General features: G+C 39.5%; 1 protein-coding gene across 12 annotated transcripts in view; it reads right to left on the bottom strand.

The window, feature by feature from the left end:
- rims1a (regulating synaptic membrane exocytosis 1a) overlaps positions 1-25,260 on the bottom strand; it is a 255,428-nt gene that overhangs the window by 113,877 nt on the left and 116,291 nt on the right. For all 12 annotated transcript variants that reach the window (XM_072916356.1, XM_072916363.1, XM_072916368.1 and 9 more), the window contains exon 5: positions 5,727-5,995. In XM_072916356.1, the coding sequence (XP_072772457.1) occupies positions 5,727-5,995 (269 nt within the window). The remainder of the gene's footprint in view (positions 1-5,726; positions 5,996-25,260) is intronic.

Below are 25,260 nucleotides of genomic sequence, written 5' to 3'. Positions count from 1 at the left end.
TGCGGCAAAAGCGTTGCTACAAAAAGTAGCATTACTGCTAAATTGTAGCATCATTTGAAAAGTCACCCGCTAGAGAATAAGGAGTGCTTGAAACTCTGCATGTCAACATCTCCGTTCGGTGCCACACCAACAAAATGCCCAAGCAACCATTTCCAAATCAACACCGTATGAAAAAAATAGTCAACAACAGAAGGAGATAACGTCCACAGGAACCTACTACATAGCGAAGGACATACACTGTTTGATTTCCTATTATGCAGCTCATTTTTATTTGACAGTTATTGAAATATCTTGTGTGACATCATGCACAAAAATGCACTTTATTTGTTTTAAACTATTGTAGTGGCGTTCTGTACAAAAAGTGCACTTTAATTTAGTGTTGTTTTGATATGTCATCTTAGTGACATCATGCACAAAAGTGCACTAATAGCTTGTTTTAAAATGTCTCTGACAAATCTTGCACTTTCTGTTTTGGAAATGACATGAATGTTTGTGCCACTGCTTAATAACTGTTTAATAAATACAGTTTTGGTAAATTGACTTAGTTGTGATTTCTCTCTCTGCATGAAAGTTTAAAATGAGCATATATTAATGCAGTATGAACAAGAATGTTTTAATGTAGACACATAGAATCATCATACTGCTGTGATTATATGCATCAAGTGTTAATTCAAGGCTAAGGAAAAATATCGAGATATATATCGTGTATCGTGACATGACCTTAAAAATATCGAGATATTAATAAAAGGCCATATCGCCCAGCCCTAATCGCGAGCAAATATTGCTGAACAACAGAGACATACATAGCTAAATTATGGGACAAAATATGAACCATAAAAACAACTGCAGACATTAATTGTAGATGACACTCATATTTGTAGCAGAAAATCAACTGCAAACAAACGTGTACTTTTTCTCATTAGCGTCATAATCACAGCAGCACGGCACTCATTATGTCAATCAAATATGTTACTTACCGATGCATGTATAAATCCAGCTTTGTCTTTAAGGGATTAATGCTTAATTTGTGAACCCTTCAGATGTAAAGACATGATGTGCCTCCAATCTTTTCTACTTTACATACTGTGAGTGAGGTTGGAGCGAGCAGTACCGGTGATGATGAATAGTTTAAGTCATTAAAAATCTATATTTGTCTTAAGAGTGTATAAATCCACTCAATCCCATTTTATTTATTTGTTTCATGATCACTTATATATTTGCCTATAAACCTTTCAAAATACGCACAAATCTGTACTGATTCAGGTAAATAATCAGTAGCCTAATGGAATTCCAGACCGTTCCCTGAAACCCAGATGTGCCCCTAGATCACGTGATTGCAACCCAGCTATAGAACATTCATCTACCGAAAATGAAAACTTTTGACCACAAACTCAGTCGCTGCTCGGTGACATTCATCTCGCGGCAGACGTGTACTGGGGCTGCCCGCCTTGGAGCCAGTCAAAATCTGGTTCTTGTCATGCTCATCTAAATGAGAAGGCATTCATTTCAATTCAACACATAATTGTGCTAAAATGATAGGAGTTTTAGTTCCTGTTGTATTCAGATGACGTGCTAGCGTTACTGCTGCTGGGATGACACTTTCGCGACTTTCATTCAATCATTGCATGCTATGTGTTCAAATGTTCCAGCGTATTGCTTGTATGTTCTCCTCTTGATGAACTAGCAGCCGTATAATTATTACAAGTAGTGCTGTTGTTATCTTTCCTTGTAAAAATTTGTCAACTTTAAAGTGTTTTTTGCGCCCGAGCACCGCCATTTTGCGATCTGACGTTACTACGCCCGTTGCGTAATGACGTCATCCACCCGGAAGAATCAATAAGGGAACCGTTTGAAAAAATGGCAAGCTTCCATCCATGTTCTAACGCTTGTCCCTCTTGGGGTCACGCGGGGTGGCTAGAGCTTAATCCCAGCAGCATTTGGGCGGAAGGCGCGGTGCAACCTGGACAAGTCGCCACCTCATCGCAGGGCTAACACAGATAGACAACATTCACACTCACATTCACACACTAGGGTCAAGTTAGTGTTACCAATCAACCTATCCAATTCCAAGGAATTGATAATCTGATAATCTGGAAACGATTTTCAATTCTCATCCCTACTAGTAGCATTGTTGGAAAAGTCGACTCACATTTGAATCGCAATTCTTATTCATTACAATTATGAATATATCCAAAATGTTCAAGAATTGTTTTTAAAAATATGTTTTCCAAGCCGTCAAAGCAGAAAAGATACTGCTTTTGTTTGTTTGTTTTTTAATGTTTTTAATTTATTGAGACAAAGATAATTTATGTATTTAATATTTGTTTACTTACTATGGTATATTCTTTGTTTATTATTTATTTGCTCACTGTTATGTTACAGAGAACAAGGAAATAGGATAACATTGCTATGGTATGGTATGCTATGGTCCTCTCCCTCCTATCCAGGAGATCGCAAAAAGCCGCTGCCTGACCAGGGCTCAGAAAATCTGCAAAGACTCCTCCCACCCCCACCAAGGACTGTTTTCACTGCTGGACTCTAGAAAGAGGTTCCGCAGCCTCCGAAGCAGAACCTCCAGGTTCTGTAACAGCTTCTTCCCTCAGGCCGTAAGACTCTTGAACGCATCATAATTAAATTATCACGTCAAGTCCCCCCAGAATGGATTAACTCGCTGGAATAAAAAAGACAATATAACATACATCCATAAACGTGGACGCATGTGAAAAAGTGCAATATATTTATCTGTATAGTAATCTATTTATTTATTTTATATATAAATATATTTATATATTATTTATATGTATTTATTTATTTATATATGCACCTTATTGCTTTTTTATCCTGCACTACCATGAGCTTATGTAACAAAATTTTGTTCTTATCTGTGCTGTAAAGTTCAAATTTGTAATAATAAACTCAGCTACTTCCTACTCCTTTTCGGACGTGCTGTAATGAAACAACTTGAAATATGTGATGAATTACATTGTATTGTATGCATGTTCACAATAAACTGAAACTGAAACTGAAACTATCAATGCACCCTCCATCTCTTTACTGAACTTCTATCCAACTCTGAACGAGCTAAACTGATAATGAATTGCAAGGTAAGCAAATACAGATGTTACCTCGTTGTCAAGTTTGCCTTTATATTTATAATTTCAGAATCACTTGTTAAAACCATGAAAAGCTGCAATTTCTAGAACATAAGTTTTCTGCAAAGTAATGTAACACTTTCTCAAAGCTGTTGGTCTACCTCAGCCTCGCCAACCCATGCCTCCCGAGCCGCATGTGGCTCTTTGCCCGGTTTCACGTGGCTCTTACGAATCGATATCGAGGTTTGAAAATATACGCAAGAGGCCGAGGTTTCGTTTTGTTTTTTCCCCGTTGGCACCGGCATCTGAGTGACAGACATGTTCGTTAATCGGAATTGATGAGCCTTGTGTTTGTTTGTCTCTCGCTTCAAACAGGTTGATAAATGTCTCACGCTTTGCATCGCTCTTAGCACCTGAGCGTGTTTACTTAACAGTAGAATTAGCTGAAGGCCGTAAACCCTTAATTCACAGTCTTTGTTTTGTTGGGCGGAGCGTGGGTCCTCAACTTTACACGCCCAGGAAGCACGAACAGCCACGCTACTCAGGACTCCCAAGTGAATTTTGCTGCAAAGTAACAAAAATTAGGAGGAAAAAATATGGTTACCCAGCCAAATGTTCTGTTGTGGAATTATTTCAGCTTGAAATTTGATGGGAAATACACGCCCAATAACATGGACGCATGGCAATTAACAAAAATACGACATCTGACCTCGTGAACAAAATGCACTTTAAGATGTTCAATATTTATTTAAGCAACATTTTTGCTTACAGAAATGGGAGTCAATTTTATTTTTTGGTTTGTTTCATAATTTCGGATAACAAAGTTATTTACCTTTCAATTACAGCACAATAGTAAACAATTCCTGAAATAAAAGTTGATATCCTTTTAAATAGTAACTTTCATTATTATCGTATATTATGATTACATTAAGATCACTGTATAATTGTTATCAGTCATTTCTTCAGTTTAAGAACATGATGTTGACAAAATTCTAAGTATGTCTGCATAAAGTCAAATATATATTTAAGTACATTATTGCATATTGTTCTAATGTGTGGCACCTTGAGACAAGACTATGTTGATTGACAGTGTAAAAGTAACACGTCTTCTTTTACGTGTTATTTTCGCAGTTTTATGCATTTTTAAAGTCCCAACGATAGTCACACACACGTTAGGTGTGGTGAAATGTTTCCTCTGCATTTGACCCATCCCCATGTTCACCGCTTGGGAGGTGAGGAGAGCAATGAGCAGCAGCGGTGGCCGTGCTCGGGAATGATTTTTGGTGATTTAACCCCCAATTCCAACCCTTGATGCTGAGTGCCAAGCAGGGAGGTAATGGGTCCCATTTTTATAGTCTTTAGTATGACTTGGGATTTGAACTCACGACCTTCCAGTCTCAGGGCGGACACTCTAACCACAAGGCCACTGAGCAGGTTTATGTATTAAACTGCAATTTTGGAGGGGAAAATTGCAATAACTTTTTTTCTCATATTGTGCAGCTCTATTAAACAAGTTGTGTCAAGTTCGCTCTCACAGCAAACGAAAATATGAAGATGATCACAGGACGTTTTTGACAGAGGGTGAGTTTTTTTTTTTTTAACGGCTAGCCAATCTGCCTATATGTCAGACGTCATTAGCGCATTAGAAAGTTATAAATCTTTAGAGCCTACAGATTGTTGTATTTGTTTGTGTGAGACAGTGCACATAATGTTCATTGTAAAAAATGACTGGCCTGTGGTCTTAGTACTGTAGGAGTCCATTTCTATAAATAAAGTTGATTTGATTTGATTTGATTCTGTCATTATCATGTTGGTGTAAGACATTTACAATAATTTGGGCTGAGCAAAAGTGTGTGTGTGTGTGTGTGTGTGTGTGTGTGTGTGTGTGTGTGTGTGTGTGTGTGTGTGTGTGTGTGTGTGTGTGTGTGTGTGTGTGTTGAATGTGTGTGAGTGCGTGTGTGAGGAAAGGATGGGGTGATATTAAGGTGTGCCCATGTGTAAGATGTGACTCTTTGTGGTAACAGTATAAAATGTGGCTCTTGGTTTTTTGACTGGCTGGCCACCCCTGGTTTAACCTATGGAAACATATAATTATTCCTGGAACTGGTGACCTTTTTTTGCTGAAAGAGTATTGACCGGGAATCAAAAATCGATTTGAATTGAGAATCTGTTCAAATCAAGAACTGGGTTGAAAATAGACTTCTGAATCAAATCGTCTCCCCAGAAATCTGAGTTGAATTGATTGGAGAGTTCACATTCTTGCAAACTAGCATATAGCTGAACGTGTAGCATCGTTGATGAACGCCAAGGTTGTGAGTTTAGGCCTTTAAGCCTGACGCAAACAAATTGTTGGTGGTTTGTCCTCATGAATTTGTTATCAACCCATTATAATAACACTTTAAAAGACTATGTTTTGATCGCTCAGACAACCATTATACCTACGCAAAGACTCAAATAAACTACATAACGCGAAGAGATGAAATTCTACTTCACTGGTTTTCCAGTTACCTTCAGCATTTTTTACTATCTTAAACTGCAGTTGGTCTTAATTTCTTGAAAAAGAAAATAAGTCGAACAAACAAAATGTGTGGATTGTCAAGAGTTTATGCCAGTATAGCATTGCTTCAAACTTACGTGTCTCTTGGTGGTTCGCTCCGTGATCGGATATCTGTTCCAGCTGTGCTCCCTGGTACACTGGCTGGGTTTGGTTCTAAGGATGATGTGGAGCCCGGAGGGGCTTGGGAGTGGGAGCGCAGCTTCTTATCACCGGGGGCTAGGCAAACAGATGGCTCACTGATGGCCGAACCAAGAGCGGTAGGCTTTCCTGATGAACCAGTGAACCAATCACCCGGCTTGGTTAGGATCTCCTGTTGTTTCCGGCAGTTATTACAAACCCAGATCACCTACACAAATACAGATCAAGACACTTCAGTCCTTACTTGTACAATATGCAGCAGAATTTATTCTGTGAAGTTTTGTGGGTAACAAATCATTTTAGAACCTTGGTATAGGGCTGGAAAATAATGTTTTTGTTTGAGACCAAAAAAAGTACCAGGGGAAAATCAGAACGGCATGTGGAGAACATACAAACCCCACACAGAAAAAAGGGCACTTTTCAAAAACAGCAGTACTGTAATATACTGAATGCATGTTAAAGGGGCTGTTTGCAACATTTACCTAGAGGGCGTAAACTACAATGTATTTTACACAGTATATCCCCCCCTCTTACGGTTTCTCGTACATAATGACGTAATTACGTACGTACTTAACACATTCACACACGTTAGCTTTTGGTGTTGTTAGCTAAGAATAGCAATTTGGATAGTTAGTGTTAGCTGTCGTTGAATGTATATTCTATCATAACAACAAAATGACTGCAAATTGTCTGTTGCTTCTCTTGGACTGATTTTGCATGTGTGCACGCACTCCCTGCGCATACGTTTTGACGAGACCGGGTGAGTGATGGCTGTAAACACCAATCATTTTATTCGGAACGGTAAAAATGTTTATTGTATAAACTTTTTAAATACATTTTGAAAAATATAGACAATTGTCAAACAAATGGTAACATAAGCGTGGTGTTCTTCTTATATGCTTTGCTTTTAAAAATGTTACCGTAAGCACGTTGCAAACGGCACTTTAAAGTACAAGTTACTGATCAGGGCTACTTCAGTTGCTATGAATGTCAAAAAAGATAAATAATATTGTAGCTATTGTTTAAAAATAACTAAATAAACATTTCAAAGGAAACGTTATGGTGTTGTTGTTGGCTACACCTCTGGAAGAATGAATAATCAAAAAAGAAAGAGGTAAGTTAGATGGTACATAGATCAGTACACTGAAGATCAGGGGTGACTAAACTACGGGCCGCCGACATATTAAATTTGGCCCGCGAGATATAATGCATCTTACCACAGGGAGATTGAATTCATTTTGATAGTATTAATTTTATTTTTTTTGTCCTGTCCATTCACTCAGGAAAATCATATTATTGATTTAGATGCCCATATTCTCTTGTTGCCTTATCTGTATTTGACTTTATTAAATGGATTCATATTAATGTTTGGCGCAGCCGGACTGGAGCAGGAGGGGATAGAAAGATGAAAAAAAACAAAAAAGAAGTAGGGGGAAATTGCAAGAGGGGGATAAGACAAAGAGACAACAACAACAACAGCAAAAACAACAAAAACAGAACAACATCTGCGAATACGATATGTACTGTACAAATATGATATGAAAAGTGATAGCAGAGAAGCAGTTAGTGAAGTAAATATTAATAACAGAAAAGACAATGAACATTATTGCATTACAAATGCAGCAATAAAAATAATCACAGAAAGAATACTATTGATAATGAATAATAATAATAATGACCTCTATTATCAACAATAATGTTGTTTCAAATTAAACGATACATACATGTAATGATAACTTGAATTACAAAAGAAAGCAAGGGAAGAAAGAGAAGCGGACTGTGTTAACCTTGTAGATTGTTATAGTAACAATAAGTTAAGCTTTGTCAGTGTGCCGTGTTTTACCCAGTTCCCCTAGGGCAGTGGTTCTCAAACTTTTTTTGTCATCCCCCACTTTGGACAAGGGGGAGTTTTCAAGCCCCACCTGTCCCCATCGCCCCAACAGAACGCTAATGCCAAGCTTAACATTTTCAAATTTATTGAACATCAAGTAACATCAAGTTGTATACGTTCAAACTCAATAACATAACATAACATCAAGTTCAATAATAAATAAAATAACTGTGCAGCTGTGGTATAACTTGCATCAAGTTCAATAATAAATAAAATAACTAAGCATGACTGACACCAGGTCTATTGCAGCGGGGAGAATGAGCTGCTCAGCAATTGTGTGAGGTGTCATGTACTGTTTTGTCATGTCCGAGCCACCGTAGCATGTGTTCAGTGTGTCACGTCACGGGAGGGAGTGAGAGTTTGGACTCTCGAAGTTGTTAATAAACGGGAGCGATCCGAGGCATTGAGTTGAAAAGTGTTGCCTGATTATTATTAAATTAAGACACCTAAATAAGCACATAGGTGAAACCGAGGACATAACATGTGTTTTTTTGCATTGTGCAATTCTGTATGCAACTCTATATGAAGCCATTTGAGCGTTACTGTTTACTGATGTAGCTTTTACCATGCGCTTCTCCTGTTGACGGTACTCTGTCAGTTTTCTTTGAAAGAAATCAAGTGGCTTATTGACGTGATTGGGGTGTGTGGTCTCGAGATGTCTCTTTAATTTGTTGGGTCTCATGCTGTCTGCTGCTAGCGCTTTTAGACACAGAACACACAGGGGTCTCTCCTCTGCCTCCACCACCACTGCCGTGAATCCAAGAGCAAGATACCCTTCATCATATTTTCTTTTCGGTTGGCTTTATGGTTGATTAGGCCCGTCAGATTTTTGTTTTTCTGCAGGCGCTGGCTCTGGCTCTGGTTCGACGACCTTTGAGGTGCCAGTCACAAATGTATCCATTTTGTGTAATTGTGGTCCACACATTAGCCTGCTACCCATCCGCGCGAAAGTTTGATCCGCTTAGCCCCGCCCCCATTAGTTACTGTTGCTATGTCTGTCAAACTTTCGCTCCTACCGAAAAATTTAAAGCCAACAGGAAAAATAAGTAATTTACATTTATTTATATAGCGGATTCCACAGACAGAATCACAAAGTGATTTACAGTGTGTATAGAAAATGAAAGCATAGTAAAAAAAAAAATCTAAGAATATAATTTTTTTTTAAATAATTAAAGTGAAATGTCCTTCCGTTCCTCGCGCCCCACCTGTCATGTCTCTATTCCCCACCAGTGGGGCGCGCCCCACACTTTGAGAAACGCTGCCCTAGGGGAACAACGTGATTATATGTTTGATGAAACGTGATTATATGCATGAGTATATGTATGCATATGTGCTTGTATATGTACAGTATGTGTACAGGTATATGTATGCGTGTACAGTGATTGTGCGTGTGGATGTATGTACCGTAAGTGTGTATGTATGTACTGTATTTGTGTATGTTTGTAAGAGCGTATGTAGGTAAGTACAATTGTGTGTGCGTATGTATGTATGAATGAATGTATGTATATATGTATGAATAATTGTGTGTATTTGAGTATATACGTGTATTTGTATGTACAATATATTTGTCTCCCAGTGTGTGCGGGAGCCAAAGTGCAACCCCAGCCACCCAGAGAGTCCAACTCAAAGCAGCAGGCGCGATGCCCAGGGAACAAGGGACCACCAGCCCCACGCAGTCATGCCGGCCAGTGACAGGAACCCCAGACAAGGGGTCACTGTGCCGCCTGGCAGGGCCAGCGGCAAATCATAAACAGACGCGCCCTGCAGAGGACAAGGCACGGGAGAAGCAGGGGACAGCCAGCCCCCAAGCCAGCTAGAGACCACACCCCGCGCGGGGAGAAAGGCGGGACGCCTCGCCCCTAGGTGTCCAGAGACCTCCAGCAGCTGGACGGAAAGACTGCACCGCCCCACAAGCAACCGGGCCCCCACAATCCCAACCCCCCCCCAATATACATATGTGTGTATATATATATATATATATATATATATATATATATATATATATATACATATATGTATACATATATGTGTATACATATATATGTATATATATAGATACATATATACATATATGTATACATATATATGTATACATTTGTATGTATACATATATATGTATACATATACAATATCAACAAAGTCAGACTTAAATAGTAGTCTCTTGATTAGACACAGGTGTGTCCCAAACAACAGAGGCAGGTGAAAATCATAAGTAACCATGGTGACTAAACTCAGGAGGTGCACAAACAGGAACTAAAGAAGTCCAAAACTAACAGAACATAACTAAACAAAACATGATCCGGACCACGGATCATGACACAAGTGTATGTAAACTTTTGACCAAAACTGTTATATATTAGGGCTGTCAACATTAACGCTTGTGATTAATAATAAAATTTAAAAAATTGCCTCGTTTTCGAATATGAATGAAGATTAATCACTTCCCGGTTAAGGCTTAACGCGGAAGAGGCCGCCCCATTTTGCTTCAAAATAGAACTTTGTATAAAACTAAGATTACTGGTTGGTGTTGCAGCGACAAACCGCTCCTAGTAACACATCTTGTGACTTTTCTCTGTGATATTGGAGACATTTCTGTGTCTTGGAGACCTTTTTGTGTCTTGGAGACTATGAGGTGAATGCAAGCAGCAGTCAGCTTCCCCATCGGGCAGTGACGGCTGCTGCCAGACAGCTGGTGTTGCTGCTCTGCTCGCGCCGATTGCTACATGCTAGCATGAATGCTAGCTACATCGACAAGAAGCAGAGGAGAACGCTACGCTGGCAAAGTTTGCTGACTCAATGTTGTCGACAAAAGTAGCACAGTTAAGTTAAACATATGCCTTTGCTAAACGGACAGCCACCGCATGCAGGACATCTGACATGTGTGAAGACCTAGTCCTGCAGGAAGATGTCATTCATATCACCACATTTGTCGTACAATACTTTAGAGAGGCACAATTACAGCAAGGATAAACCAACTGTACTACACAAACAAGAGCATCAACTTGCAACTACAGACTGAATGTGAATTTATTTTGCTACCTGGAGAACATTGGACATCTGTAAGTAATCACAACGAGCTGGGATCGCATTGTAACAAAAAAAGAGATCAGCATTGTCATCTGAAAAAGGTAAACAAGAGTGTTTGTTTCAACAGCTGTTTAACCAAAAGAAGAGTAAATGGTGCACTACGTTATGTTGTTCATAAGCATTTTTCTACATTATCGGTTAGTAACTGTACCTTGTTTGCAAGATTATTGCAAACTGCAAAGACTTTCAAAATGTGCACTTAATTTTTACTGTACATATTTTCACCAAGTTTTGAGCAAATCGATTACTTGCAGTTCATTAAAACATTTAAAAACATTCCTGTATGACATTCTGACTACCAAATTGCATTTGTACCCAAATATTGGGGTATTTTCTTCAGCAAATTTTATTTATGCAAGCAAATGATAACCCTTGATTAATCATCATTAATCACAGGTTTAGAGTGTGATTAATCTGATTAAAAAAACAAATCACTTGACAGCCCTAATATATATTGGGACAAGCGGTAGAAAATGGATTGATGGATATATATAGCTTAAATAATAATAACATACGGACCACAGCTGAGAAACAGATATTATCTTGGAAGCGCTTTTGGCCCCGGGCATATGGCTAAGAAACACTGGTCTATGTTATCCTGAACAGGGTAGCTGGGAGACATTAGATTGATTGATTGATTGAGACTTTTATTAGTAGGTTGCACAGTGAAGTACATATTCCGTACAATTGACCACTAAATGGTAACACCCGAATAAGTTTTTCAACTTGTTTAAGTCGGGGTCCTCTTAAATTGATTCATGATACAGATACAGGTAAAAGCCAGTAAATTAGAATATTTTGAAAAACTTGATTTATTTCAGTAATTGCATTCAAAAGGTGTAACTTGTACATTATATTTATTCATTGCACACAGACTGATGCATTCAAATGTTTATTTCATTTAATTTTGATGATTTGAAGAGGCAACAAATGAAAATCCAAAATTCCGTGTGTCACAAAATTAGAATATTACTTAAGGCTAATACAAAAAAGGGATTTTTAGAAATGTTGGCCAACTGAAAAGTATGAAAATGAAAAATATGAGCATGTACAATACTCAATACTTGGTTGGAGCTCTTTTTGCCTCAATTACTGCGTTAATGCGGCGTGGCATGGAGTCGATGAGTTTCTGGCACTGCTCAGGTGTTATGAGAGCCCAGGTTGCTCTGATAGTGGCCTTCAACTCTTCTGCGTTTTTGGGTCTGGCATTCTGCATCTTCCTTTTCACAATACCCCACAGATTTTCTATGGGGCTAAGGTCAGGGGAGTTGGCGGGCCAATTTAGAACAGAAATACCATGGTCCGTAAACCAGGCACGGGTAGATTTTGCGCTGTGTGCAGGCGCCAAGTCCTGTTGGAACTTGAAACCTCCATCTCCATAGAGCAGGTCAGCAGCAGGAAGCATGAAGTGCTCTAAAACTTGCTGGTAGACGGCTGCGTTGACCCTGGATCTCAGGAAACAGAGTGGACCGACACCAGCAGATGACATGGCACACCAAACCATCACTGATGGTGGAAACTTTACACTAGACTTCAGGCAACGTGGATCCTGTGCCTCTCCTGTCTTCTTCCAGACTCTGGGACCTCGATTTCCAAAGGAAATGCAAAATTTGCATGGTTGGGTGATGGTTTGGGATGCCATGTCATCTGCTGGTGTCGGTCCACTCTGTTTCCTGAGATCCAGGGTCAACGCAGCCATCTACCAGCAAGTTTTAGAGCACTTCATGCTTCCTGCTGCTGACCTGCTCTATGGAGATGGAGATTTCAAGTTCCAACAGGACTTGGCGCCTGCACACAGCGCAAAATCTACCCGTGCCTGGTTTACGGACCATGGTATTTCTGTTCTAAATTGGCCCGCCAACTCCCCTGACCTTAGCCCCATAGAAAATCTGTGGGGTATTGTGAAAAGGAAGATGCAGAATGCCAGACCCAAAAACGCAGAAGAGTTGAAGGCCACTATCAGAGCAACCTGGGCTCTCATAACACCTGAGCAGTGCCAGAAACTCATCGACTCCATGCCACGCCGCATTAACGCAGTAATTCAGGCAAAAGGAGCTCCAACCAAGTATTGAGTATTGTACATGTTCATATTTTTCATTTTCATACTTTTCAGTTGGCCAACATTTCTAAAAATCCCTTTTTTGTATTAGCCTTAAGTAATATTCTAATTTTGTGACACACGGAATTTTGGATTTTCATTTGTTGCCACTTCAAATCATCAGAATTAAATGAAATAAACATTTGAATGCATCAGTCTGTGTGCAATGAATAAATATAATGTACAAGTTACACCTTTTGAATGCAATTACTGAAATAAATCAAGTTTTTCAAAATATTCTAATTTACTGGCTTTTACCTGTATATACTATCAGATATATACTTTCATCATAATACAGTCATCACACAAGATAATCACATTGAATTATTTACATTATTTACAGGTTTGGTTGTTATCATCAGTCATCAACAATTGAGAACAGAGAAATGGATATTGAAACAGTGTAGGTCTGACTTGGTAGGATATGGACAGCAAGTAGTGGGCAGAGAGAGAGAGAGAGAGAGAGAGAGAGAGAGAGAGAGAGAGAGAGAGAGAGAGAGAGAGAGAGAGAGAGAGAGAGAGAGAGAGATCAGAAGGCATAAGAAAAAGTATCTGCATTTGATTGTTTGATTATTAACAATCCGGGGAGGGTGTTAGTTTAGTGTTGTAGCTGCCTGGAGGTGAACTTTTATTGCGGTTTTGAAGGAGGATAGAGATGCACTTTCTTTTATACCTGTTGGGAGCGCATTCCACATTGATGTGGCATAGAAAGAGAATGAGTTAAGACCTTTGTTAGTTCGAAATCTGGGTTTAACGTGGTTAGTGGAGCTCCCCCTTGTGTTGTGGTTATTGCGGTCATTTACGTTAAGGAAGTAGTTTGACATGTACTTCGGTATCAGGGAGGTGTAGCGGATTTTATAGACTAGGCTCAGTGCACGTTGTTTTACTCTGTCCTCCACCCTGAGCCAGCCCACTTTGGAGAAGTGGGTAGGAGTGAGGTGGGATCTGGGGTGGAGGTCTAGAAGTAATCTGACTAGCTTGTTCTGGGATATTTGGAGTTTAGATTTTAGGGTTTTGGAGGTGCTAGGGTACCAGGAGGTGCATGCGTAATCGAAAAAGGGTTGAACGAGAGTTCCCGCCAGAATCCTCATGGTGCTTTTGTTGACCAGAGAGGAGATTCTATAGAGAAATCTCGTTCGTTGGTTGATCTTTTTGATTACCTTGGTTGCCATTTTATCACAGGAAAGATTAGCCTCTCGAATGGAACCTAGGTAGGTGACCTCATCTTTCCTGGTGATAACAATGTTACCCACTTTTATAGGATTTAGCGATCCTGCAAATTCAATCCAACCAAATTATGCAGCTCACAACTTTTTCCAATCATCACAACGTCCCCACAAATGTTGGCCGATTGTCACTTTTGCCCCTGAGTAGCAGTCATCACTGTCTAACACTCTAACCAATGAAATGAGTCCTTGCTCCACACTTTAAATTAATCACTTCCTTTTTTTTACACTGATGGAGATGCAGAGATGTCTGATAATCATTTACCAAAAAGAATCACTCCTAAAGGCTGCGCTGAACAATTATCCAGCAATCTTTATTAAAATAATGGTAAACTCCAGTACATGCAATGTGTTGGAACTAGGGCTGTCGAAGTTAACGTGATAACAACGCATTAACTATACATTTCAATAACGGCACTCTTTTTTTTTAACGGGCGATTAACGCAAACACTTCCTTTGTGACACTCGGGCCATGCCGTAGTGAGGGAACTTGGCTGCAGTTCACTTGCTACTGATAAGCCACAAGCGAGCAGAAATGGACAAAAGAAAGTTTACTTTTTGGAAATAACAGATTCAAAGTCATGGCAAGTTGTTCTCCCGACAAGAAAGGACTACTTTTCACTGAGAGAAGAGGTGACATCCCTGCAGCAAACACATGCTGCGTGTGTCATTCAGAGGTGGGTGGTGCTTCACTTCCATGTTAAGATTACGTTAAGGTGCTGTGATATCATAACATTTAGATTATTACTGTAACTGTTTTAGTAAGGAAGATGACATAAAAGCTCAACAGAAATGAAAGACGGTCGGCAGGATGTGGAAAGGAGACGTTTTTTATTGCAAACAGTCGATTTTGCAGATCATCAGGACTCCTCTTCCTCCTATCCAGGAGATCGCAAAAAGCCGCTGCCTGACCAGGGCTCAGAAAACCTGCAAAGACTCCTCCCACCCCCACTAAGGACTGCTTTCACTGCTGAACTCTAGAAAGAGGTTCCGCAGCCTCTGAAGCAGAACCTCCAGGTTCTGTAACAGCTTCTTCCCTCAGGCCGTAAGACTCTTGAACGCATCATAATTAAATTATCCCCTCAACTCCTCCCAAAATGGATTAACTCGCTGGAATAAAAAAGACAATATAACATACATCCATAAACGTGGACGCATGTGGAAAAGTGCAATATATTTATCTGTATAGTAATCTATTTATTTATTTATATATATGTATATTTATTTATTTATTTTATATATATATATTTATATATTATTTATATATATTTATTTATTTATATATGCACCTTATTGCTTTTTTTATCCTGCACTACCATGAGCTTATGTAACGAAATTTCGTTCTTATCTGTGCTGTAAAGTTTAAATTTGAATGACAATAAAAAGGAAGTCTAAGTCTAAGTCTAAGTCTAATAAGACATTAAAACACGTCAAGACACTTTCTCAAAACAATCACACACTTTTCCGGTTTCAAAAAGCGCTGTGCTATACATCTGGTTTAACTACATTTAGGGTTTCTCCTTAACCAAACAAAATAAAGTAATATAATATATTGTAGCGTCCAGGAGAAAACAAACAAAGTCTGATGCTCTTTTTAGCTTTTATGGCCAATTTCATGATAACAACGGGCCTAATTCCAACAAGTATTTCCTCCATGCACACACGTCTGCATCCGTGCTTCACTCCTAGACACACAACACGTGTTCATTCTCCACCGACACTGTGTGTCCACATACACACTAACATAGACATTAACACCAGCAGGTAGTTACAGTATGAATGGCTATATAAAGTTTAATATTTGCGCACTATTGACTCGTGATGCACCGAAAATTTGGCCGGAAAAAGACTTACTTTAATCACCGCAACAGTGCTCTCGAAACCGATGTTGTGATGACGTAAGCTATATGCACGGGGTTGTCTGGAGAGGAGGCTGCGTGTCCGCCCTGTGGATGTACTTTAATATATTCGAAATATACCCGCGGACAGCGATCTTCACAATTTAAGATGACACTGGCGGCTTTTAATGAGAGAAAGGCTCCCGGCAACGCAGAGCAAGTGTGACGTCAGGCTCTCTGCAGCTTGCTTTTCGTCACAGACATGGCACTACAGAAGTATCTAACCAGTCTCTAAACACGAGTACAGTCTACAAAAACACCAGAAATAGATGCTAGATTTGTTGTCAGTCCTTTGTATCAAAGAAAGAGTGACTAAAAGGTTTGCAGAAATCTCTAAAAAAATAATAATAATAAAAAAAATTAAATCATCAACAAAGTATATTGTACAATAAGCAGCAACAATTTAAATAGAACAAATGATATTATGTAAAAAAAAAATGATATGTTAATATTATACTTAATAATAACAGATTTATTTTAAATGTATATTCACATTTTTGTGTCTTTTTAAAGAATATATGCATAATAGCAAATCATACAATGACGTTATATTTGCGCCTTAACAAGTGCTCGTACATCAGTTGACGAATATGAGGGCAGGTGGGGTGGAGGGGGGATCTTTCTGGCTGGCTGAAATGTTGTGTAAATTATTTTATAACATGTTCTGGTCGAGTCCTCAATTACAGAAATATTAGCAGGCTCAATATTACATTTATTAAATTAATAGAGAGGGTTAAAACATTGTCATGCAGCAATATGAAGACCATTACCTTGTACAACATGTAATGTACACAATATGTATTCAGGTAGAAATATCTCAGATTACAGCTGGTCACATTGGGTGAATTTATTGTTGAGTTTATTGTTATTGTAGCTGTGAATCTATCCTACAATCTGCTGTATGTGCTTGGGTCTCTTTTTTTCTCAAGCTTTAAATATGTGGAGGTTTCTTTAGAAGAATGAAATAGAATGCATATTGTCATTGTAACTGGTACAATGAAATTGAAGGTGCCTAAGTTGCCGTAAAAAAAGTAAGTAAGCATACAACAGGGTAATAATACAAAAACTCACACAATAATGAATGATAGAACGATATACATTTTATGACAGGCCACCACAAATAAAGAATAGAATTTTGCACATTTTTACTGAATAAAATGTTCTCCCCGTGACTGCGTGGGTTCCCTCCGGGTACTCCGACTTCCTCCCACCTCCAAAGACACACACCTGGGGATAAGTTGATTGGTGGCACTAAATTGGCCCTAGTGTGTGAATGTGAGTGTGAACGTTGTCTGTCTATCTGTGTTGGCCCTGCGATGAGGTGGCGACTTGTCCAGGTTGTACCCCGCCTTCCGCCCAAGTGCAGCTGGGATAGGCTCCAGCCACCCCGCGACCCCGAGAGGGACAAGCAGTAAAAAATGGATGGATAGAAGACACCCATAATCTACGTGAATGAAGGCTGTGGGATGTACAATATGAACCTTGGACAATAAAACACTGAATATTAAGATTATATGAACATCCCTTATTTACATCCCAGACGACTTCCTCGACAAGTTTTACAATCAAGTAAAAACAAAGCAGAAATACGACAAACATGACAAAACATGAAAGAAAAGTGTAAACATTTAACATTTTCGGCAGAACCTCGTGGAAGAAAGCTTGTTTACGAGTCTATCCTACACATAAAATAGCGCTTGTTGCCTGCTCTGCAAACAGACCCCGCCTCTCGTCTTCTTAAAACCGCTATGAAGCAGCCCCTATGATTACCATAACGACCCATACATCACAGACTCTCTCGCTTCAGAAACCTTTGGAATGATTTTGTTGGTTGAAGACTTAAGGAAAATATATCATTTGAAAAAAGCATTGCAAGTCCTATTTCAGCTTCGATGTTCAGGGTTTGAAAAAATGCACCGGTTAGCTTTAATGTAAGAACACTTGTGCACTATTTTGCTACATTTTTGTATTTGTGATAATCTGTTTGTGTATCATGTTAGCAAGATGCTTAGTGGACAACATGTGAATGTGTTTTTCTTTATTTAATCATTAATTACTAATTCTTTAACACATTTCCATTTAGAACAACACAAAGGGAACCTCACAAATATTTCTTGCAACTTTCACTTTCTCCTGAAATGTTTTTTTTTTTTCAGATCACTTCAGTAGACTTGCTATTGGTAACCTGTAACCAGCGTTCTGAAAATTACTTTTAAAAAGTAATTAATTACAAATTACTTTACCAAAAATGTAAATTAATTACAAACCGGATTATTCTTAAATAAATGTACTTAATTACAAGGGAAAGTAATAAATACATTACTTTAAAAAACCTTCAAATATCTGGCATTTGCAGTTTGCAGTATTGCGCACAGTGTGCGTTTAAAGACCTACTGAAATGCGATTTTCTTATTTAAACGGGGATAGCAGGTCCATTCTATGTGTCATACTTGATCATTTCGCGATATTGCCATATTCTTGCTGAAAGAATTTAGTAGAGAACATCGACGATAAAGTTTGCAACTTTTGGTCGCTGATAAAAAAGCCTTGCCTCTACCGGAAGTAGCAGACGATATTCGCGTGACATCACAGGTTGTGGAGCTCCTCACATCCGCACATTGTTTACAATCATGGCCACCAGCAGCGAGAGCGATTCGGACCGAGAAAGCGACGATTTCCGCATTAATTTGAGCGAGGATGAAAGATTTGTGCATGAGGAAAGTGAGAGTGAAGGACTAGAGGGCAGTGGGAACGATTCAGATAGGGAAGATGCTGTGAGAGGCGGGTGGGACCTGATATTCAGCTGGGAATGACTAAAACAGTAAATAAACACAAGACATATATATACTCTATTAGCCACAACACAACCAGGCTTATAATTTATATGCCACAAATTAATCCCGCATAACAAACACCTCCCCCCTCCCGTCCATATAACCCGCCAATACAACTCAAACACCTGCACAACACACTCAATCCCACAGCCCAAAGTACCGTTCACCTCCCCAAAGTTCATACAGCACATATATTTCCCCAAAGTCCCCAAAGTTACGTACGTGACATGCACATAGCGGCACGCACGTACGGGCAAGCGATCAAATGTTTGGAAGCCACAGCTGCATGCGTACTCACGGTACCGCGTCTGCGCATCCAACTCAAAGTCCTCCTGGTAAGAGTCTCTGTTGTCCCAGTTCTCCACAGGCCAATGGTAAAGCTTGACTGTCATCTTCCGGGAATGTAAACAATGAAACACCGGCTGTGTTTGTGTTGATGAAGTCGGCCGCAATACACCGCTTCCCACCTACAGCTTTCTTCTTTGCTGTCTCCATTGTTCATTGAACAAATTGCAAAAGATTCACCAACACAGATGTCCAGAATACTGTGGAATTTTGCGATGAAAACAGACGACTTAATAGCTGGCCACCATGCTGTCCCAAAATGTCCTCTACAATCCGTGACGTCACGTGCCGGCGTCATCATACCGAGACGTTTTCAGCAGGATATTTCGCGCAAAATTTAAAATTGCACTTTAGTAAGCTAACCCGGCCGTATTGGCATGTGTTGCAATGTTAAGATTTCATCATTGATATATAAACTATCAGACTGCGTGGTCGGTAGTAGTGGGTTTCAGTAGGCCTTTAAAAGGACGGGGCCTGTTGCCAAGTGACATCTGACGTCAACAAGGGTTTCAACAGAGCTGTGTTTGATAGCTTTAGCCGTTTGACATCTCTGACGCAAGCTCTTTTGAATCTTTTCACCTCTGCTTAATAAATTTACTAAATGTTCTTCGATGGCTGTCATTATTTCTTGTGTACATACGGTGTATTGTATGGATGGCAAGTTTGTCTCTATCATTGATTTGTCGTTCATTATTCCCATTGTGTATGTTGTTGTCTGCTGTGTCACAGTGTGATGTTGCCTCTTCTATTTGATATCAAGTTCATTTTAGTGCAGTGCTGCTTGTTGCTTTCATGATTGAATTTGCTGCACTTGTTGTTGACATAAATGAAACCACATCAAATGTAGCGTGACACGTTACATTAAGCTATTAGCTAACAGCATTGTAACAAACCTAAAAAGAATTAACTTGATTAATTGTTATTAGTAAAAGTAACGGCGTTATTACAAACACTGCCTGTAACCCAATACTACCTGATGTAGGGTCGGGCCAGTGGCGACTAAACCGGTATGCCCACCAACTCCTTCAAGAGCATGGTAGAGAGGGCAACTGGACACACAGGTGGTACTAAAAACAAAAATAAAATTCAAGGGCGTCGGTTCAAGAGAACCAACAACGGCCATCCAGCAAAACCCTGCCAGCCCGGAGAGGAGATAGGCACCACTGGGAGACATGGTTAATGCCTGTGTATCGTATCATGATGACTACAACTACTAATTACATTACAATCGGTATATAGAATTATTTAGTCTCATTTGATTTTGCAAAGGTACTTAATGAAGTGGGATTATATAAATAAATGAAAATAATAAATTAGAAAAACTCAGAAAGCGCACACCTCCGCAAGGACCTATCCCCCAATAGTAAAATAGTGATCCGGATTATCCCCAAAATCGAATCACTTGTTCTTTATACCATTTTTGACATTTCCCAAAAGTGTAATCAAATTTCGCCCATCACTTTTTGAGCTATGTTGATAACTATCAAACAGACAAATAGACAACCAAACCCCAGCAAATCGAGGGATATATGACATTTTCAAATCCGTGGGTGTTTGTTTGTCACTTCCAAACAGGTTGCAAGAGGGTTCACCTGCATGAGTTTGTTCTCTAGCCAAATTAAATAAACTCTCTTTGTCTCTGTGGGTGGAGGCATGGACACGAACATATACACAAAGAAGTTCAGCTTATCAACATAAATGTAAGGTAACGCAGTAGAAATTATACAGATCACCAAAAATAACTAATCACTTGCTCCTTTTCACATGTTGGATATTTCCTGAAATTTTCATAAAAATCTATGTAACTAACGGACAGACAAATTGCAGCAATTACATCACCTCCAGGCGGAGGTAATGATCAGTTCTGTTTCTAACAACATTGAGAAAAAAAGAGGAAAACTGACGAAAAAAAGAGGAAACTTTCTATCAGCACCAAGTCCTGCCACCCAAGCACTTAAAGACAATTTGGAAAATCAAGACTATATTTCCTGCAATTGGAGGCATTTCTACACTATATTTTACCTTCAGATTTATTTTCATCTACCAACCTGTTTTGGCTGTCTTTTTGACACTTACACTTACAGCATCAAGGGTTGGAATTGGGGGTTAAATCACCAAAAATGATTCCCGAGCGCGGCCAGCGCTTTTGCCCACTGCTCCCCTCACCTCCCAGGGGGTGAACAAGGGGATGGGTCAAATGCAGAGGACACATTTCACCACACCTAGTGTGTGTGTGACAATCATTGGTACTTTAACTTTAACTTTAACATGTCCCACATAATGTACCACATCATTATTTTTTTAGTAGGTCATTTACTAACATTATTATCATTGAAAATCTAATGTAAAATTATATGACATGCATGCAAAGAACTCAGAAAAAAGTTTCTCATTTGGCATCTATATCCTGCTCAGAAAAAAGTTCCCCATTTGGCAACTCTATCCTGTAGCCACGCGCCCTCGGGTAATATACAGTACTTCCGGTGTTGTGACCTCTGTTAACATCTGTCACGTCAAAAATGTACCTTTTCGCCCGCTACTAATACATGCTGTAGAACTACAACTGGTTTGGAACTAACCGTGTTTGTATTGTATTCATCCAAATATGATTAGCAGAAAAGTAGAAAGTCGTCAACGTTGTGGCTCCGAGAGCAAACGCAGGTGACAACAAGGAAGCTTGCTCGATAATGCTAACTAACAAGCTTGTTTGGGTGCCCCTGATTGTCGCCCCCTCCTGCAATTCAGTGCGACATTTAGGCAAGAGGAAGTTATAGTTAAAGTACCACTGATTGTCACACACACACTAGGTCAACGTTCCCTCTAAGGCAGTGTTTTTCAACCTTTTTTGAGCCAAGGCCCATTTTGTTCATAAAAAAAAATACGAAGGCACACCACCAGCAGAAAAGGTTAAAAAATGAAACTCCACCAGGTTGTCATGCCTTATTTTGAGTTTGTTGTTGTTTCCTGTGTGTAGTGCTTTAGGTTTTGTCTTGCGCTGTTAATTTGGTGACCCTTCCTGTTATGTTGGTGTTCTCCTGTAGCAGCTTCACGCCTTCCTTTGAGTTCCATTGCCCGCACCTGCTTTGTTTTGGCAATCAAGACTATTTAAGTTGTACGTACGCTATCCTTCTTTGTGGGGACACTGTTGATTGTCATGTCATGTACGGGATGTACTTTGTGGACGCTGTCTCCGCTCCACACGCTGTAAGTTTTTGCTGTCGTCCAGCATTCTGCTTTTGTTTACTTTGTAGCCAGTTCAGTTTTACTTTTGTTTTGCATAGCCACCCCTATGCTTTAGTGCCTTTTCCTAGCGGGACTTGCCTTTTGTTCATTTTTGGTTTAAGCATTACATACCTTTTACATACCAAAAAAGGTTGAAAAACACTACACTAGACAACGGCACATTATTATAATTATTGATTTTCTAAAAATATTTTTTGGACCAATTAGGTGAAGTTGCATAATTTCCCACGGCACACCAGACAATATGCGGCGCAATTGCGCACTGCACACGCGTCCTATGCGCACAGCAAATCTATGCCGCGCATAAAATCAAATCCCACTCTAAACAACATAAACAAATCGTTTGTTTTGTATGATTTTGCAATGCAACTGTGAGTAACAGGTGACGAAAGGCGGCCACAACAGATAAAACAATGTTTGTCAACACTTAAATTATTGTAACGTCTGTGGAGACACTTAAATCAAATCAAATCAAATCAACTTTATTTATAAAGCACATTTAAAATTTACCACAGGGGTAGCCAAAGTGCTGTACAATGAACAGGTTAAAAGATAAAACGAGTACCGAGCAAACACAACACAACACAAACAGAACACAATAAAAAATAAATAATTAAAATAGAATTAATAAAAACATAAAAACATAAAAACAGGATCACAGCAGGTGTATTATGGGGCGCCATTGCAGGATGGATATCACTCAGTGTTAAAAGCCATGGAATAAAAGTATGTTTTTAAGAGAGATTTAAAAACAGGAAGAGAGGAGGCTTGTCTAACACTCAGAGGTAGGTCGTTCCAGAGCTTGGGAGCAGCAACGGCGAAAGCTCTGTCACCTCTAAGCTTCAGCCTTGTGTCAGGGACCGTCAACAGCAGCTGATCGGCTGATCTTAAGGATCGGGTGGGGCGAGGTTGTTTAGACATTTAAAAACAAATAAAAGGAGTTTAAAATTGATTCGGTAACGCACAGGGAGCCAGTGAAGGGACGCTAAAATAGGAGGACAGGAATTCCATCGGCCCCTTTATTTAGCGAAATTGTTTGTCGGCCATAACCACAACAAAACAATGTGTAAAATACTTTTATCTAGCAAAACTGGTCGTTGTCTACCGTACAAACCAAGCCAAAAGCAACTCTTTGTCATCTGTTATAACCGCTTGCTCTCTCTCTCACCTGCACCAACACATACACTACGGCAATTAGCCACTAGTGCGTTTATGGCCACACAAAAAGTTGGACAACTCCAACACTACACGTAAAGTGTAAATTTCAGGTCGTTTTACTATGACTCCTCAATCAGTGTGCTTATTCTACTGTCATTTGTTAATTTTTGGATATTAATTATGAAATGGTGTTATAGGACTACATAATTGCTAATAAAAATATTTATTTTACGGACAGAAAGTTAATAAACACTTCATCTCATGCAACATGTGAATGTTTTAAGGGGAACTAAATGTGATCTCTGAAAGGGGTACACAAGCTTTCCAAAGCAGGACCCCCACCCAGGCATAAAATACTATAGTGCATAGCTGATAAAAAAAAAATATATATATCTAAGTGGGTCAAATCACATATATTAGAAAATAATCTCTTGAAATTGACTACTGTCACTTGATTATAATAATAAGACATTTAAATTGTTATGTCAGGTTTGAGACAAATGTGCTGCTGGTATGACCACAGTGTGCACGTCTGTATTACACTGAATGCTCAGGGTGTTTGTGCGTTTGCTCACACACATGAAAAATTACATTGCACTAGGTGTGGTGATATTATCCTCTGCATTTGACCCATCCCCATGTTCACCCCCTGGGAGGTGAGGGGAGCAGTGAGCAGCAGTGGTGGCCGCGCTCGGGAATCATTTTGGTGATTTAACCCCCAATTCCAACCCTTGATGCTGAGTGCCAAGCAGGGAGGTAATGGGTCCCATTTTTATAGTCTTTGGTATGACTCGGCCGGGGTTCGAACTCACGACCTTCCAGTCTCAGGGAGGACACTCTAACCACAAGGCCACTGAGAGCAGGAACACAAGGCCACTGAGCAGGAACACCGAGTACCTGCGGCTGAGGCCAGCGTTCCACACATTTGTATCGATATTTCGTACAAAAAAGTGATATTTTGACACAAACATTTCACATGCCTGGAAACATTTTATACAGACATAAAATAAAGTGTAGAAATTATTATGCAGTTACATTTGGATTATTTTTTAAATATTTTTTTTATTTTAAGCGTCACTAATTATTCTCACATCATCTGACATTAAAAAAATGGTTTTAGCCACTCACAAACAATATGTTAAGCAATGCTCGCCTTTGGGAATTGGGGCGTGTTTAATTTTCCAAACCATTTCATTCAGTAAAAAAACAAACAGGAGACCGATCAATTGTAAATGTAACTATTAGTTGCAGAATTGACGGTTGATATTGATGAGAGATGCAGTTCCATCCCAGAATAGATATGATGAATCACTGCGTGAAAGAGGGAGCGCAGCACGAAGGCCCTGCGGCATTAACACAGTTGTAGTCATAAGAGTCGATGACGGAAGAAGTGAGGCTGGCCGTGAAACACAGACACACGGAGGATGCAGGAGGAGAGCCATGGAAGGTTAGTCAGTCACTCTTCTCCAGCCACCAGGGTTCTCATTACTCGTGAACACTCCCAAATGACTATTTAAAGAGAGTTAAAATAAAACATTCTGCCGTCTGCCACGTCCCACCACCCTCCCCACACACACCGATGCCCACTGCCCCTTTTCCCCCATCCTTACTCTCCACTCGCTTTGCTTCTACTTCACATCCCTCCTCCAGATTGCTTTTGATTAAAGCTACAAAAGCTGAGGAGAAAACAGCT

This window comes from Nerophis lumbriciformis, linkage group LG02, assembly GCF_033978685.3.
Source record: "Nerophis lumbriciformis linkage group LG02, RoL_Nlum_v2.1, whole genome shotgun sequence".
Classification (NCBI taxonomy): Eukaryota; Metazoa; Chordata; class Actinopteri; order Syngnathiformes; family Syngnathidae; genus Nerophis; species Nerophis lumbriciformis.
Note: the sequence above shows the minus strand (reverse complement) of the source record. Positions and strands in the feature narration are given on the sequence as shown.